This window comes from Cheilinus undulatus, linkage group 5, assembly GCF_018320785.1.
Source record: "Cheilinus undulatus linkage group 5, ASM1832078v1, whole genome shotgun sequence".
Classification (NCBI taxonomy): domain Eukaryota; kingdom Metazoa; phylum Chordata; class Actinopteri; order Labriformes; family Labridae; genus Cheilinus; species Cheilinus undulatus.
In genome coordinates this window covers 49,265,676-49,284,440 of record NC_054869.1, presented here as the reverse complement: position 1 = coordinate 49,284,440, position 18,765 = coordinate 49,265,676, and the positions used below count along the sequence as shown (strand labels likewise).

General features: G+C 37.0%; 1 protein-coding gene across 1 annotated transcript; it reads right to left on the bottom strand.

Moving 5' to 3' along the window:
- Positions 1-728: 728 nt before the first annotated feature.
- Positions 729-18,167, bottom strand: LOC121509312 (LIM domain transcription factor LMO4.1-like). Its single transcript, XM_041786578.1, has 5 exons — positions 17,816-18,167; positions 12,530-12,761; positions 12,338-12,434; positions 11,846-12,004; positions 729-5,147 (listed from the first exon to the last, which is right to left on the bottom strand). Exons 2-5 carry the CDS (start codon positions 12,742-12,744, stop codon positions 5,139-5,141), a joined length of 480 nt encoding a protein of 159 aa, XP_041642512.1. The 5' UTR covers positions 12,745-12,761; positions 17,816-18,167; the 3' UTR covers positions 729-5,138.
- Positions 18,168-18,765: the final 598 nt, after the last annotated feature.

The window sequence follows — 18,765 nt, the reverse complement described above, 5'->3', positions numbered from 1 at the left end:
CATTGCAAAACTATGTTGATAACAAATTTTGCTAATCAAAAACAAACGACCAAATTAGGTATTTTATTTTGTCACAATGGTTTTGGAGAGATTTCAGTATTGTTTGGGTTATTCTTACAATTGCTCCTTAAACAAGATAAAATAATAAATTTGGCAACAAATTTGTGCAATTAAAATACAGCTCTCTCTTTTGCATGAAAATACAGAAGATCATTTTGACACAATCTTTAATATAATGGAGATTTGATCACTTTAAAACACATTGTTTAAGAATAAAGAAGACTTCGATATCAATATATGGAGATGTTGCCAATGTTTTTGTAAAATTTATTAATGAGGAGGTCCTCAACTGTTTTTTTTTTTTTTTTTAATAATTTAAAGCCCCCAATATTTATGAAATAAGACAGAAGTTTTAGTAAACCTAATATTGGGCAACTTCTAATCGTCAAACTTCAACAGACATTTTTATACTCAATTCTAAATTGTACAAAAACATTGGCAACATTTCTGAACCTTGAGATTTCTATATTCTTAAATACTGTATATTCCTGTGTGACAAAAGCTCCATTATTCAAACAGTTGGTGACATCAAAATCTTCAGTCAGAGAGAGCAGTAATATCTAAATTGCAAAAACATGTTGCCCACTTTTAAGGAGCCTCTTGAAGTAGATTTCAAAAGATACTTAACTCTGACAAAGTCCTTAACACCCAACAGTCTGCTTTTTTTAATGCTGACAAACTCCTAGAAAGAGCTAATTGTACAAAAATATTGTCAACATATGTGCATGCCATGGCAATGCCATAGTTACATATCTTTAAATACCATCTGTTTCGAATGATTAAAATCTCCATTATTCAATTGATTGGTCGTATCAACAAGTACAAAAACAATGTGTTAACAGCCACATTTCAAAGAAAAGATTGAGCAGTGTCTTAATTGCACATTTATGTTGGCAACAAATTTTGCAGTTCAATAGAAAATTGCAAAAGTAGGTCTTATAATTTGGTTGCCATTGTTTCAAAGAGCTTTCAGTTTTGTTTGGCTTATTCTTACAATTGCTCCTTTAAAATATTAAATTAAAAAAACTGCAACATAGCTGTGCAATTTAGACAAAACACATCATTTTCTTTACCATTTGATAGAAAAAATCTATAATATAATGGAGATTTATACACTTTGAAACACATTGTTTAAGAATAAAAAGAAAAATCTGATGTCAATATATGAGTATGTTGCAAATATTTTTGTACAGTTTATTGAGTGTAGGAGTTTTTCAAGTTTTCTGATTGTTAAAAAATATTGTCCAAAATCTATAGAAGAAATGGAAATCTTAGGCAACTTCCTGATGCCTACACACTGTCTCAACTGAACAAAAACATTGGCAACATTCCTGAAGATTGAGATTTCTATATCATTAAATACTGTCGTTTTTCTGAGTGATAAAAGCTCCATCATTGTAAGGACTGGTGATATCAAAACATACTGAACCCTTAAGATCTTCAGCATATTTTGAGAAAGATGGTAATGTCTAAATTGCACAAATATGTTGCCAACTTTATTTTTTATTTCATTAACCTTTGGGGCACCTTCAGGTCAATATCAAATGATACTGAAGCCCATTTATAACATAGCAACAAAAATTAAAGTCCTATCCACCCAATATTGGGCAATGCTGACAAACTCCTGCACACAGTTTACTGTACATAAACATTGGCAACATTTTTGTATACTGGGGTTGTCAATATGGGCAAAATGTAAAATCTCAAAATTTCAATCGTTTCAGTGATAAAGTCTCCACTTTTTTAATGATCAAAGGGAACTCAAACCTGAACTTCAGTTCTATTTTTGACTAAAAAAGAGAGAGCAATGCCTGCACAACTGCACAAATAAATTGTAATTTTTCAACTTCGATCTTATTTAAGGAGCACTAATAAGTCATTTGCTTTATAATCAAGAATGCTCTCAATGTGTTTGTGAAATTTAGACAGAATTGTCTCTCTTTTGGTTAAACAAGACAAAAAAATATATATATTTTTTCTATACTTTTTAAAAAAAAAATCAATTAAATAATGGAGTTTGTATCATTTGCAGCAATAACAAAAGTCTCAATAATGGGAGTCTTGCACATCAAGACTTGTTGTGTTATCAAACATTTCATTTTTACTATAAAATCATTACTTCTAGTTAAATAAAATTAGTTTTCAACTGGTCTTATGGTAAACAAGGATATACTGTTAGTGGTTGGTACCATAATCAGCCTTTTTACTGAGCATTAAGCCTTTTTTTCTCCAATGAGTTCATTCAACATTTTACTCAAAATTGGTTGCATGAAATCAAAAGAAACATCAAATGTTATTTTAATGCATCATTAACCATGTCAATGAAGACTATATTTTTGATATCATTTGACAGTATATCTTAAAACTTGAGAAATTGCCCAGCCCTACCAGTCGGTACCACGCAATTCAACACCACTCTAATGCCGCTAAGGGGCTTCAAAATGACCTCATCTCAGCTGTAACAGGAAAAACGCTTTAATAGGATGTTTAACTCCACAGTTTTCACACTGAACATCTGATACGCAGTTAAACTCTACAGTAGGAAAAAAATCACTGGATGATTTCAGCTCTTTATGCAGGGCATTACAGAAGACAGGAATTAGTTTCCGCTGGGTTGGCTACACACTAGACAATTACAGACCCCACTTTGGGTCCAATTCCCTGCCCCTGTACATCAGGAGGGTGTGGCCACATTCAAGGTGTTTTGTCAGTGATTGTCAAAATAATGCTCTTTTTGTGGTGTTAACATGATTACTTTACTACTCCTGACTGAGTCAGAGCCTCCCTGGATTCAAACCGTAAATGTCAAACATGTATGATGGGCTGCAGCAAACGAGAGCAGCAGACCAGGAAGAACCAACCTGCTGCATGCTCACAAACATGGCACCTCCACCTTGTGCTGCAAAGTGCAAGGGGTGCATATGCAGTTTTCTAAACCAGGATTATTTTCTCATTGTGTGCACGCCAGGACAGCCAATTGACCTATGGCTAAGCCACACCCCCTCCACCATTTGGACAAACAATGAGCATTCAGTGAAAGACACTATTGCAGTTGTCACAGTAGGAGACATTTCATAGGAGGCCGTTGATTATTTTTGGAGACAGAAAGATCACATATCATCTAGAAGTTACCAAAAGAAGTTAATGTTAGATTAACTAGAGCCCTTTGGACATCAGCTAACAATGATGTACGATCACCAAAGAATAAAAACTAGAACAAACAACGCCAATGAACTCCCAACAAACAACGTGACATAACGAACAACACCGTTAGGAGCTAACATTAGGCTAACTTTAGCTAACGTTAGAGATGTTAAAGATAACTTTATATTTCTTTTCAGCAAAGTGACAATATGCTGCCTAAAATACGATGTTGGCTTACCTTAGAACAGATGTTGTTAATTTTATCCACGTTGAGTTGATATTGTGGTCTACTGTAAAAAATTCATCCAAAGAAGACACTTTCTCGGTTTAGATGTGGCTTAGGAAAGGGTAAAAAATACACTCCGTCGCCCAGCCTATCAGGATACCCTGTGTTGGAGTCGCATGTACCCCATGAACACCGTTTGACCATTTTTAAACTTAAAATCTTAAAAAAAACTCATAAAACCGGATGAAAACTGACTTTCTTCTATTCATTTCAGTGGACGTCCAGGCAGCCGATGTCCGAGTGTATTGGAGTGGCTATACACACTGTGATTGGCTCATCGCGTTTGAGGGCGGGACTTAGCCATAGGTCAGTTGAATAAGTTGATCATCTGCCATATTAGGTTTTCTTCTGAAGTCACGTTTATTCATACGAGTTTCTGTGAGATCTCAAAGTAACCTCTCTGAAATCATTGCACTACTGACGGGAGATCTGAGAATTTTTTAAATAATTCCAAACGTTTTATTCTGCTTCCAGCCTCTCTTACAGTTAAGTCGTTTTTATGTTAGAGTTGGAAAAGGTAGAGCAAGTGTGCACAGCCATTTTCAATCAATGTTTGATTCTAAAGGGCCATATTCATAACCTGACCAGTTTACTAAGAAGGCAGGCATAGACCTTACTCATTGTTATATCATTTATAGAAATAGACCTGACATCAATCCACCAACAGCAAAGCACTAAGAAATTTATCAAAGTTACAGCTGCAAGAAAAACTTCCTCTCACAGGCAGAAACCTCTACAGAAGAAGACTCATGTTGAACAGCTATCTGCCAGGGGGCTGGGGTTAAAAAGGAACAGAGATAGGTGTAGAAAGAGGGAAGAGGGGGATGCAGTGATAGAGAAAAGGGAGAGGAAAAACATGCAGAAAGAAAGAGGAGAATACGGTGATGCCAGAAAAATGGGGACGCAGGGAGAAGAAGATGCTAATGCAGAGGGTGTTAAAGCATGACATGCTTTAACACCAGGTTATTGAGCCATTTGCACTGTAATTTTGGGGGCTGAAAAGTCTGGGAACCCCTTGTCTAGTTTTTTGCATTTGAAATTATGATGCCACGAACTGCCCTTAGTAAAACTTCCAATATTGTCCAGTGTATAGCCAGCCTTCAAAGTTTACACTCATTTCAAGTGAGTTCTGGTTGAAAGTTTTTCTATCACCACACATTTTGACATATTTGTGCCCGACACCCATCACATTTAAATCCTCAGTGTGTTTTTTAGATAAACATTTACAAGAGAGAGAGAGAGAGATCAAAGTTCACTGAAAGCTTTGACAGCCTTTCTACAGCAGTCCATCAAATGTTCACTTAAGCGTCTTTTGTTTCTTCTTCCAGTAGGTGCAGGCTCATTGTTCTCCTCCAGCATTGTCCCAGTCCTGAATGAGCCTTTCACCAGAGCAGTCCACACGATCTGCAAGTCTCTGCATGATGCACAGACAACTCGAACAGAAAACAACATAAACGGGACTTTATACGCTGCATATAAAAATCTCTGACATGGTGGCGGATGGGGCATCGTAGGTGTGAAGCTGCATCCTCTCCAGGGGAAAGAGAGGCAGAGCGGTGATTAGGATCCTCATAATGGCGACAGGAGCAGGAGGGGGAAAAGTTGCACTGAAGAGAAGTGAAGCTGAGGAACACAGGACTCCTGCTGCTCAGCAAACCTGCAAAGAGAAAAGACATGATAAGTAAATCAGATACCAAGACACTTAAAAGCTCTGAATGCTTAGTTTATTTTCTGACCTGTCTAGTTTAAATACAACTTATATTCTAGGGCAGGGGTCATACGATCATATGAGGTCTGCAGATTTCCTCTAGTATAAACGTGTAAACAACCTTGATGATTTAAAATATCCTTGTTGAATTTAAAAAAAAAAAAATCTGAAAAGGTAAAGAGTAAAAGTAATGCGATAAAAAGTTAGGAAAGTGGGAAAAGAAATTAACGTAGTTATTTCATATTTTCAATTATGCATCTCACAATTCTGACATAAACTTGTGATTTTGACTTTTTTCATGGTTTGACCTTTTTGTATCATATTTTTACCTTCAAGATTCACAATTTAAAATTCCAAGTCACATCTTTACCTTTTAAACCTGTGATTTTGACTTTATATCTCATGTATTTGTCTTTTAAAAACATTATTTTGCCTCTAAGTTTCATGTTCTAACCTTTTAAACTACAAAGTTTGACTTTTTATCTCAGACTTTGAGCCTTTAGACTTATCATTTTGACTTTTTTTCATCTCAGAATGATTTATTGTCAGTGTTATTTTAGTTTTTCAGACTTTACTAATGGTGAAATTGAGGTAGACAGTTTATGTTTAAATGTCAAACTTGTTAGCCTCTTAGGTTTGGCCTAAATTCAAAATCCGCACACTCCTGGACTAAATAGTCCAGCTCTCAGGACGTCTCATTGCCCCGGACTCAATACGAGTTTGACACCCCTGTTTTAAGGGGTGTCACTGATTTTTATCGAGACTGATATCTTAATTGTTCCTCTACAATATCATTATTAAAACTTTGCTGTTATTGGTGGAAAGACAACATATCAGCACATTTTAACAAGGTATAAGTCAAAGCTGAGTAAATATTGTGCTAGGTAGTTAAAAATGGTTAAGATTATTACCTTTGTTATTGCTGGAAAAATCAACAAAAACTTTCTCTCTAAAAGCTGAAGTTCTTTAACTGTAAGTTACATTTGAATACATAATGACACTTTATTTACATTTCCCTGAGAATCATTTTTCTGAGCTGATCTTGAACACATTGTCTTAGAACTGTCAGTGAGCTTGTTTACATCTATCCTGCTGATTTCAAGGTGGCATTGCTGTCTGGCCCTGTGGTAAGGGAGATAGCATAAAGAGAAGGTCTCAGTGTTGGCATGGTGCGCAGTGAGCTGGCATGGAGGGGGTGGATCTGGGACGCCGGAGATCACTGTTCAACCTTCTGGATGTGTTGTGGGACTAAATGAATGAAACACTGGTGCAGAAATCAAGTGTAGAGTGCAGTGATATAGGGCACCCAATGGCTGCAAAACAGAAGCAGCAGTTCTCACAAATCTTGGTGTACCGTAGCAACCTGTACAGCCATACATAATTACTGCTACTGTACAACCACTTAAGTTCAGTCAGGACCACTTTTTTCAAGAAAGACACATGATCTGTGGTCATAAATAATTTCTCTTTTTTAGCAGTTGTACATTTGCATTTATTGCTGTTACTCATACGTGGCTGTCCTGGGAAAGAGGATCTGGGGTGGAACAGGGTTTGAAAAATGTCTTGCAAAGGGAGCAGCAAAGCATAGCCAGGTTAGAGCAGCTTAAATATGGCAGTTTAAGTTAAATTCAACACAACACAAAGTATCTATATTGATCTACGTAGTTAATCTGCACTTTTAAAGAATTAATTATTTTTTATGACAGAGATGCAGGAACTCGTGGAAGTCCATGAAAATAATTTAAGTGCAATTTTTTTCCCCCAGTTGATGTACTGAAGGGAGTTATAATTAAATGTCATTCTTATGTTGACTAAGAAAAAGGTACAAAAAAGTAAGATTTTTGTAGACTATTCTAAAAAAATGCCTGTGGATGATTGTATGATCTGTAATGCATAAAATCTCTGCTGCAAAAAAAAGCTTTAAACTTCTATTTTGACAAATTTCAGGTCAAAGAAATATTTCAGCTTCTGTGATTTGAAAATAGCTGCAGACCATATGGCCATTTAATCTAATTTTCGATTAATTTGCCAGCCTTAGCCTCTTCTGAAGCAGAGAGTCCACCTCATGAGGTAATGCTTACTGATGAAGAGTACACACTATGTGTTTAGGAACACCTAAAGTCACAAGCAGGAACTGTAACTCAGTGGATAACTTCACTCATGGAGCAAATGTGTCTCACATCAAAAACAACAACAATCCACTAGAAACATGAAAAAAGGAATCCCAGCAGGATCACTGCACAACAGACATCCATCAACACTCTGCCAAAGATTAATGATGGAGTGATGGGAAACCTGCCCACACATTCCCCACATTTTTAAATCATAGCTTATACCAGTGTTTCCCAACCATTTTGAAACCCCCTCTGCTTAAACTGAGTTGGCACAGCAGGTCTGAACTCGGCAGCGGCGATCTAAAAATAGCTTGCACCAACAACTGAAGGTAACGAACCTATTACTAAGACTATAGGAATTATGGCAACGGGCAAATTTGCCAAAATGTTGAAGTATCCCTTTAAATAAGAACCTCTTTATAAGAAACTGGGAGCGTGTTCTTGAATCAGGATTCAGTCTGAATAAATAACTGTTTCTCATTCAAATTGTGATCGCTGGATACTGAGAGATTCACAGCTGTAACTAAGGGTACTTCCACATTAGGAAAAATTGTTTTTTACTACGCAATTGCTCCCTGTCCGTTTTTCCTGCTGGTTTGGTTTCACATCAGCAATATTGTTCTCAGTCTGATGCAGCAGGTGGCCAAGAAGAATAAAGAAGAGGCAACCTATGGCAACTAGGGGTGTAAATAACCTTTTTCATAACGATACAAAATCGCTATTTTGGACAACACATGTTATTTTCCAATATGTCAAAATCTTTCACAAATTATTTTAATTCGAGTCGATATTTAGGTCAGCAATTGATATTAGAGGATGCACACATTTATAGCAGGTAGAAAAGAACCACTAGTTTAGGCAGTTTAATCTCTAAAAAGTTTTTGTATTTAACAAAAAGAATCTGTTTCACAAATCCAACAAAGACCTATGTTTTCTTACATTGCCAATTTTTTATGTGCAAATGTTTTTACCTTAAAATTAGGATCATAATGAGGACATATTTGTAAAAATGTGTTGGTTTTATAACAGGAAGCATTTTAATAACCAAACATTTTTATTTCCTTTCATGTACTCTGATTACTTCTAAGCAATATGTACAATATGTACTTAAGTACTTTTTCTGCAACCTTTCATAATCATGATCAAGCCTTTTGGCCTCGTTTACACACATGTGGACTTGAACAGTTATTTCTGCTATGTTATAGCCCTGCATACTTTACATAGGGGCCTTTCAATGTGCAGTGTAGTTCATTAGCTAATTTGTAATACATTATGAAAATTTAGGTTAAATCTTTTCTATATGTTAGTGTTGAATTGACATTATTTTTGATTTACTGCAATTCCGTATTTTTTTTTTATTGAGAAGTAAGGATTAAGTTTTATTTCAAAGGTCGATCACTCATTATGAGCAGACTCATAACAAGAGAGAAAGAGAACCATATCGAGGTCAGAGAGCTTTTATCTTTATTTATTAATCTAACGTGAGACATCAGGCTTCAATCAGTGTATCATAGGAGACATGAAACAGCAGACTTCTCCTTCTCTGTTTGCTGCTTGTAGCAGAAAGCCCTCACGCTACTTCAGCTATAACAAGTGAAGGGTGTTTTATCATACATAAACAGTTGCATACAGCGATTGTGTATGGATAAAAAATGCAGACAAAGTCAGTAAAATAAGGCGAGAGGCCCTCCCTGCTGTATTCTGTTTCTGAGATATGTCCACAAAGCCATGAGAAGAGTGGATATCCTCTGCATTTGGGCTGCTTACTGTCAGAAAGTGCCGATTACCACTAGCTTGCTGAGGTCTTGCAATGGGGTAGAAACTATCAATAGGTGTGTGGGAGGAATTTCAGAATAAAAGCACTGCATAAAGGCAACAATGTAGGTTAATGTTTTGACTTTATATCAATCTGATTAATCAACCAACTGACTTGTCGATATGCATCGATGGATCGTTACACTCCTCCAGGCAACCACTGAGGTCATGACCTGAGCAACAATTGTGTATAATGCAAGGAAAGAGTCCACCTTGCTGACATGGATAGTTTTAAAAATCCTTCTTAAGATGCAAGAATGACCGTTTGGATTTGCATACACATCCACATGCAGCTCAGAGGATAAAACTGGCCCATTCAACACAGATACAATGATTTTTGTAGGAACAGGAGAGGCTAAGAGTTGCCTTTGCAACTCTACTCGTTGACTACAACCAGTCAACCATGATGACAACCAGTCATCAATAAGGTTAGTCATACCACACAGACCATTGGTTGTCTAGATCCTGATGGTTTCCATCATGCATTTTGGAAATTGGGGACAAACAGGTGAAACAGGGAAGAATTTTTGTTTCTTATGATGACGACATACAGCTGATGCAACTCTCTCCATATCGAGACACAGTTGTGTTCACTTCATTTGCATTGCGTGCTTGAGTCCACCAGAATGGTGCCCCAGACCATTTCTCCAAGCAGATTCACATCATGTGCATGAGAGTAGCAAATTTGCGAAAATGCAGACCAAATCTAACAAACTTTGGGCTCTGGTTTGCTCAAATTTGGGCCCAGGCCTTGGACTGGGCAATATGGCCTAAAAATGATATCACTGTATTTTTCTTGCCTTTGATGGTAATGATATTATATCACGGTATTACAAATTAAGAAGATATAATGCTTTAAAATCCAAATTCAAGTGTTATAACCCCCTTTATCCCATTAAAACAAGCCTTTTTTTTCTTTTTCTTTTTTTTTACTTGTCAATGTTTATTAATAATTTCTATCACTACAACCTGCATTAGGAGAAAATCTGTTCATGTATTTGCCCTCTCAATGTAACGTTCTACTTCGTCACTTAAAACAAGCCCTTGATTGCATACTCAATTTATGTCCAAGCATAGAAGCACAGAAACCGGTGCTCTACCTGTGCTCCAAGTTGTACATTTCTTTTTTTCCCACTGATGTGTGTTAAGCTGCTAATGACTTGACATTTCCTGACGAGGGCGTTCACAATAAAAGCATTTCAGAAAAATAATAGCCGCGCCGTGTTAATTTTGGCAGCTATTGTTCATTTTATTCTTAGTCTTTAGACAAAATGTCAGTTAGTTTTAGTCAAATTTTAGTCATTTTTACCCATTCTAGTTTTAGTCTAGTTTTAGTCAATGAAAACTCAAGATATTTTAGTCTAGTTTTAGTCCATACAAAGTCCATTTATTCTCTTGCCTAAATCTGGTACCAAATCATGGTCATGTGTTCTCTGCCCTCTGCTAAACCTGGGGTCCCTGCGTTCTACAGCTAGCTACAGATTCATTGTTTTTTGACACATTTGCCACCAGTAGAGAAATATCACTGATTTTGAATGTGAAACGAAAACTAAATTACATTTTCGTCTAGTTTTAGTCATCTTGACAAAAACTAAACTTACTTTTAGTCAGTTTTAGTCATCAAAGATCTATTTTTGTGAGTCTTAGTCTAGTTTTTGTCATGGAATAAAGGAAGTCGATGAACATTTTTAGTCATAGTTTTAGCCGAGGACTTTATTGTAATTTAGCTTAGCTTTGACTGCTGTGCCAATGAGTTTATGCAGCTAGTTTAAAGCAGTTTCTCTGACTTCATTTAACGGCGCAGGCTGGATCTTTGACTTGTGGACTTAGAAAAGAAAGTGATACGTTAAAACACACCTTTAAACAGTTATTTAAGCTGTTGTAAGATGAATAACTGTAGTTCTGGGCTCTAAACAAACAAAATGCAGCCTGTGTTAAAGCCCCAGGCAGGCTGGCAGAGACAGGATCTTGGCTTTGTTGGGTACAACAATCAAACTTGGAGAGGAAAGAGCATGTGTTTTGCCTGCTAGTCATGCTTAGTTACAGCGGCAAGAGTGGGTGGCATTCGTTTAGTTACCTGGCTAAACATAGTGCTAGCGCTTAATGTGCTAATGACTGGATTCAGCCTGAGTTACATGTCACAAATCTGTCACTCTACCAGCTGTAGGAGCGGATATGCCAACGTAGGCATTTAAACCGGTGATGATGGTGTTACAAAAATCCATTCTGTGACAGAAATTTTACAGGTGATGGTATCAGTACCAGTTTTGCACCCACCCATATCCGGGCCCCTGTTTTAAATGTACTGCATAAAAAGCTTTACTTCCATTTATTACAATGATGGTAAGGATTTAATGACTAACAAAAATACAGAGAAAAACATAAAGAAATACTTTTCTGCTCCTTTTATTGGGTTACTCTTCTACTTGTAGGAGGTCTCAGTTCACTACGAAGCTAGACTGTCAAACTACTGAACCAGCAGATATATCTTAAAAACCCTAAATATCATATCAGTGATCTGCTGCAGGAACCTTAATCAGGGCATCCCTGAAATGTATGCATTATCACGGCAAATCAGAGTGAAATAAAATATGAATCCATAAGCCCACTTTGGGCTTCTGCACATCGTAGACTTTTTGCTCCATGACTCAATTTTTGGGTGCTAACACCCCAGTTTAGAAACACTGTTCTACAGCTTTGTATTAGGATTTGATTTACCTTCTGGTCCGTCAGCACAGAGCTGCTTTGAAGTGGAGGCAAGTGGCTGCTGAGCAAGGCAGCGCCGGGTCTGTCGTGCTCACAGAAGATTGTACCATTGATGTAATGGAAGCGATCGCCAGGCATCAGTCTGTTTCTACAGGTGGCACAGCTGAAACACTGCAGAAGACCAGGATGTAAGCATGTGGTCAGAAATTGATCAAAGCTCTCCTGTCTTGTTTTGGCATAACATTTATCAAGCAAAGCCCCACAAAAGTACAAGTAGATTGATTAATGCACACTAAAACATGAAAAACCTGAAACCTCTTATGTTTGATCGCATGCATCAGTGAAAAACGGCAGAAAAAGAAGAAAGGCATATTTCTTTTCCCTCCTGACACAAAGAGGGGACACATATTCCCATTTCACTGTCTCCCCCCACCTAATCCCAGATGTTCCCGTCAAACAAGCAGCAGGAGACAAAGTGTGCTGATGTGAGATCTGGGGATTTACCTTGAGGTGGTAAACATTTCCCTGTGCCCTCATCACCATTTCGTTGGCTGGGATCGACTGGCCACAGGCGCTGCACGCCCCGCTGTGCCCGAACAGTCTGCAAACACAGAAAACACAGATTGCTCAGTGCGCACAGCCTCCGATTCTAAAAACCAGCAGCTTCCTCTCCGTCTCTTCCTTCCTGCCGCTCACCTGATGTAGTCGCTCCGGCACAGAATCATGCCCCCTTTGCTGTAGCAGGTGGTGCCAATGTCCCCCAGCTGGGCTTGGCAGCAAGAGCACTTGAGGCAGCGAGTGTGCCAGTAACGCTCCATGGAGAAGAGCAGGAAGCGGTCGGCGATCTTCCCCCCACATCCTGCACAGGACCTGGGGGCCGGTGGTACGCCTGACGCCTGGCTGTTCACCATGATGCCCTCAGAGGCTCCTGGACACAAAAGAAATCACGTTTAACAAATGAAACAGGTTTAGAGCCTCAACCAAACAGTGTTTAATTTAAAACCTTTGTAAGACAACATTTTATAACACTGATGATATGGACAAAAAAACACATCTCCATGTTTTAAACCTAAAATGCCATACAAAGCATAAAAATATGGGTATTTTTAAAAAATCCTAACACCAGAATTAGAAACTTTGATATAACTCTAGCAAGAATCCAACCATAATGAGACCTTCTACATACAACAGCAACAAAAACAGATGTCCTACACACCCTTTATCAGGCATTTTTTCCATTTTTAACAATCAAATATTGCAGACAAACTCCTGCACGTTGTCTTCATTTTAGAGAATATTGAGGTCTTTAAAATTTCCTATACTCCTGAATGTTGTTTGATCAAAAATGATCAAATCCACATTATCATAACGATCCATGGGATCAAAAAGTAGGTATTTCTAACCAAAAGTGAGATAAAGAACTGTCCAAATTGCTAAAATACATTGCAAACATCTTAGAAACACTTGCTTCTTGCCATTTTCACTGCTTTTTCCAAATGTTGCCAATGTATTTGGGCAATTTAGAAAATGTGCAAGAGTTTTAGTGCAATCTTTGATGTATAAATACAACAAATTGCCCTATATTGGGAATCAAAGTCCCTATTTTTGATGCCATTTTATCAAACAGGTATTGACATCATTTGATTTTTATTAAAACTATAATGCTCCTTACGAAAATGAAATAAAGGACATGGTAATTTCCCTATTCAGCCTAAACATGTCTGACAGCATGTTAATTTTAATGGCTCTTAATGTAAACAATCCCTATAATAAAGCCCGCCATCTATTTATTTTTCCTAATTAACATCAGTTGACAATATCAACTATGCCTCACCTTAATTCTCATTTAAAAAGGTATCATATATCTTAAAAAACATACACATTACCCAGCCACAACACTCACAGGCTGATTCTTTTATTTTATACATATCTAAAATAAGCCTTTTATGAGCCGTTTTGCATACAATAGGCTTAGTTCACCTATCTTTTTATCTAATCTCTTACAAGTACAATAAACAACCATCATTTCCTCATAACCAACATAAAGCCACCACATAAAGCTGAGCGACGAAGCCAGTTTTAAAGATAAGTCGTCACGCCATCAAAAACACCAGGGCTGTTGTGTTAAAATAAGTTTCTTCCAAATGTAATGGCCCATTGAAAATAAAAATATCAGGCCTTATGCTCAGTAAAAGGCCTCTTTACAGTAAGACCTAGGGCTGTACAGTTTCAGTCAAATGACGATTTTGATCAACATTGAGATCACAATTATCAGTCACTATTATCTCTTCATTTTAAAGACTGTATGGTATTGTGGAAGGTTTATTTAAAAAAAAAAACCTGCATATCCTGCAACTCATCTGTTGCCAGAGCTGGGCCAGGACAAAAATCTGACCCCTGTGGACGGGCCAAACATGACTCAAGAATGATGCCTAATATCCACAATCAAGAAAAAATACATAAGTAGAGCTGTAAGCATTAATGCATTAATCTTGATGCGATTAAGGTCCATAATTCGTGCACTGATATTCAGCATGTTTTGTTTTCTCTTTAGCACACTTTAGTTAAGCCCATCAGCATCTCCCTGCAGCCACAGAGATGTAAGACACTTCTCCTTAATGTCTCATTTCACTTTAAAAGCTAATGGACAGCTCAGTGGACAAGTCTGAAGTCATCTGAATCTTTTGATAACAAATATTTACCTCATCACTGTTCACTTATTACCCTTTCAATCCATAACAAATTCCTTTTGCCATAGTTAAATTCATGTCATAACTTTCAAGCAATCAAAGTTCCTTACTAACTTCAAAATAAAAGCACATCTGTATCCAATCAGCTACTTAAGTATCCTCAGTTTGAGACAGGAGAAAAATCCCTGACAAAAATCTGAAGTTTTAAATGCAAAAAAGTGACAATTCAAAGTGCAATTACGAAGGAGATTAATTGCAATTAAGTGCACAAATTCAAAGATTAATTGCCATTAAAAAAATCCTTCAACTACCCTAATTTTAGCAAATGAAACCTAGTATTTAAGCTTAATATTGCATTTCTAAACATAATAGACCAGCTTCAATCATATGTCTTTTATTGTGGGCAAAAAGTGAAAAAGCTTTAAATTCAATTAAATGTGCAGCCCTAGGAGGAACCACTGACAGTCATATTCTCTTTACCACAAGATAATCTATTTGAAATGCTCTGACTAAATGGGGAATTATAATTGCATTTAATTTCATTTTGGGAGCATTTTTATTCAATGATAAACTTTTTACTTCATGTCTAATGTAGACATGCTCCAGAGAGTGAGAATAGGAAGGGTCAGCTGCAGGTACCTGGCCTGTCTTCCAGGGCCTGATCCAGCTCACTGCATACTGGGTGCTCAGGACCCAGTGGGCTGGACCAGGCCTTGGGGACAGCCACAAATGTGGAGAGGTCAGCTGGGAGGAAATGGGGAGGTTGATGCTGCAAAGTGCCAAAAAAGCATTTGCTCCCATACATGACCTGACTATTTTAATGTACATTTAGACATTGTGCATCCAACTGTTGATATAAGCACCTTTTTGTTTTGGTCCATTCAGTCTATGTGGTCTAAAAAATACCAAGATATAAACCATGTAGCTTTTATTTTAAGTAACAACCACTGCTCTTATTTGACATGTTTGCATGCACGTCAAGTATTGTTTAGTTTATAAAACCCTGTTAACAATATTCTGTCAATAGTTGGGTCTCTTACCACAAACTTTTCAACAAGTCTGACCCACTCCCTCCATATATAGTGAGCCGTCTATAGTCGTGTATAAAGTGCACTCATTGGTATACTATAGAAAAAAGATTTTGGACACTAGCGTTTCACTGAAAACTCACACTTTAGTCAACTTAAAATAACTAAAATGATAAATAGAAATTCAGTGAATTTTTAGAAAACTAATGATAGATATTATTGTGCCATATCTCATTTATTTGTGCAGACTGATGATGGTGTCACACCTGCAGTCATCACCACTGCTCCACTGAGAATCCTTGCTTTAAAATCTAAACTCTTGTGTGTTCGCAGGTTTTATATTCATGTTTTCTGTGCTCCCCTCCATCTGTGATCTATGAGAGCAGAAAAACACCACTTCCTGCTCATTAAAGCTTTAAACCATGATACATGATGGTAAATATGGCTGCAACCACTGGTTGTTCACTGCTTTTCACAATGCATTGTGGGTAATGCTGCACGATTTGGTTATAATGTGCGATTATACTAGGCAATATTGAGATTTGCAATTATGTAATCCAGAAATGGTTGATTGAGTCTCTATGCTTGGTTATAAAGAAGAATGCAGCAAATAATTACTTTTTAAGCTTGTATTTATCAACTCAAAACATGCAAATATTAAGTAGCATAAAAAATAAAAAAGTTTTTACAGTACTGTGTTCAGAGTAAGTTCATATTTTCAAAAAATGTAAGGTTTTTCTTCTTCTTCTTTTCTTCTAAAAAGATACTTCCTCAAAGTGATACTATTATAAATTCAAAGGCCTTTCTGCAGGCATTTTGTACACCCTTCAAATATTACCTTGTACAAGAATAACTGCAGACTTTTATATAGTTATGTAATTGCACACCCAGACATGGCCATTGTGATCAGATTAATTGTGCAGCATTAATTGTGGAATCCAATGAATGCACTATAAAGGAGATGACGATGCTTATGTAGAATTCAGACACTGCCATAGAGAAGCACATTCTTAGTAGAGTAATATTTTACCAAGGACATATTTAACTTTGTTTATATAAAGTACTAGGGATGCACACTATTGGATTTTTGGTGCCATCTAATACACAAATTTTACAAATTCATTTGAGCTAACACTGATATTATAGCGATATGAAAATATAGTTCAGCCTTAAGATTTCAGTCTTTAAAACACACTTTAAAGTGTAGCAATGATGATAAATAAAGAAAAGACTTCAGCTGATGCCTTCATCGTCACAGGTTATGGTTAAAGACAAGACAAAAATTCCTTGGCATTTTCCTTCAATTAGAGCCATAACTGCTCAAAAATAGCTGGCAACTAGTTGACCACCAAAATAATCAACCATTGCATCCCTTCGTTAAAATGAGGCATTAAGCATGGGATTTTAGATTCAGGTGATTTGCGTGATTTCCAGAGGGAGTGAATCTGTTCTATGCTTCTCATAAACCCCCTTTAGCTGTTGCCAAGGACTATTTCTGAAGTATTTCACCATTTCTGTCATTCACCCTATGAAATCTATTTCATGTACTCCAAAAATGCTGCTTCACAATGCTGTCACTGCTGCTGGCCATGTTTGTTCTTTTTTCTACCACTTTTTACTCATGCCCAGATGTGTTAGAATAAAAGAAAGCAGATTAAACAGTATGCATGCTGTTAATAAAGCAGATTATTGAGTCTGATTGTTTGTGGTGAGTTAATCCAATTGTTTGTGATCTGATCTGAACAGTAGCTATCTAACCAAATTGATCACTTTAGGCAGTTTTCATGACCACAAGAATATCCGGGTAAATTCTAGAAGTCATGTAAGGCTCCCTTCGTTACTCAATAATAAGGTGTGATTTCGGTCCATATTGCCCAGCCATACCGCAGCAGATGGGACACAGGTAACAAATGAGAACATTTCCACCCAAAACCCTAGCACACATGTATTTTGATCCTTCATCTTATTAAGTTCAGCACATTTGAACAGATCCTATTAAGTGTTATCAAACAAGCAGAAATGGGTTAAAAGTTGCATTACAGCAGCATTTTGATTTTAGCACTTCAGGGGAAATTCAGAAGACTGAATATTCAACAAACAGCAGCATAAAAGTACGCTTGTTTTACTTGCACATCCAAGCTTTACATGTGAGCGTTATTTCTGGGTGTTCTCTCATCTCAGCAGTTAAGTTTTAAATCCGGAGATGCTGGTTTAAATTCTGAAATGCGCGCGCAGGGAAGAACACGAAAAAGGAGAGACGTTACCTTCACGAGCCAAACGTTTCCCTCCTGCGTTGAAGTTTAAGAAAGATGGGTGAAATATTCACAAGATTTTCGACACAGTCAGAGTTAGATACCCGCACTTAGACTTGACATGTGTTGGGCTCCATAGTTCTCCAGAAAGAGGCTGAGCGACACAACATTAACCCGGGTTAGGACGACACGCTGACGGGTAACAGTTGAGGAAACTCTCCCCGGACTGACATCCAGCTCTCCGCGGATTAATAACAACTAGATGTGACCGTGAGGAGGAGACATCACGCTCCGCCACAGCTGTCTGTCCAATAACCGGTCTTCGTCTGTTTCTAATGCTTTGACAGCGACACTCTTCATCAAACAGCGCTGAGGGGCGATTTAAATGACTGGAGGGGGGGACGCAGCGAATGAAGCGCAAAGCAGCCAATAGGAGTGAAGGGGGCGTGTCCGAAGTCAGGATGATTTATGAGTTTATACTGGTTCATTAAATATGCACGTTCACGCTCCCCATTGGTTAAAACTTTACACGTGTGAGATATTCAAATGGCAAATAATTACATTAAACTGAAATTTTGAAGAGTAAATTGATTAAAAAAAAAAAACTAACATAAACAGTACGGTAGCCCTGAAGGTCAACTACAGAAAACATTTGATATAGCAAAAATATGAATTAAATGAAACACTTAAAAAAATTCTGAATTATGAAACAAACCCTCACATATAAATGAATTAGTATACAAACAAATAAATAAATAAATAAACTTTCCTGAAATGCAAAATATTTTAAAGAAAACAAATATTTTATGAAACTCAAAACATGAAATTAAAAACAGATAAACATTAAATACAAAGCAAATTAAACACTGAATGCAAAATAATTACATTATGAAAAGAAGAAGCCTTTATACTAAACAAATACAAATTTTCTGAAATGCAAAAATAATTAATGAAATCAAATT

Excerpts from the sequence above, each read along its gene's own strand:
- LOC121509312 (XM_041786578.1), bottom strand. The coding sequence starts at position 12,744 with ATGGTGAACAGCCAGGCGTCAGGCGTACCACCGGCCCCCAGGTCCTGT. Across the intron at positions 12,435-12,529 it reads TGCCGGAGCGACTACATCAG|ACTGTTCGGGCACAGCGGGG; the intron begins GTGAGCGGCAGG and ends CTGTGTTTGCAG. Across the intron at positions 12,005-12,337 it reads GAAATGTTTACCACCTCAAG|TGTTTCAGCTGTGCCACCTG; the intron begins GTAAATCCCCAG and ends GGTCTTCTGCAG.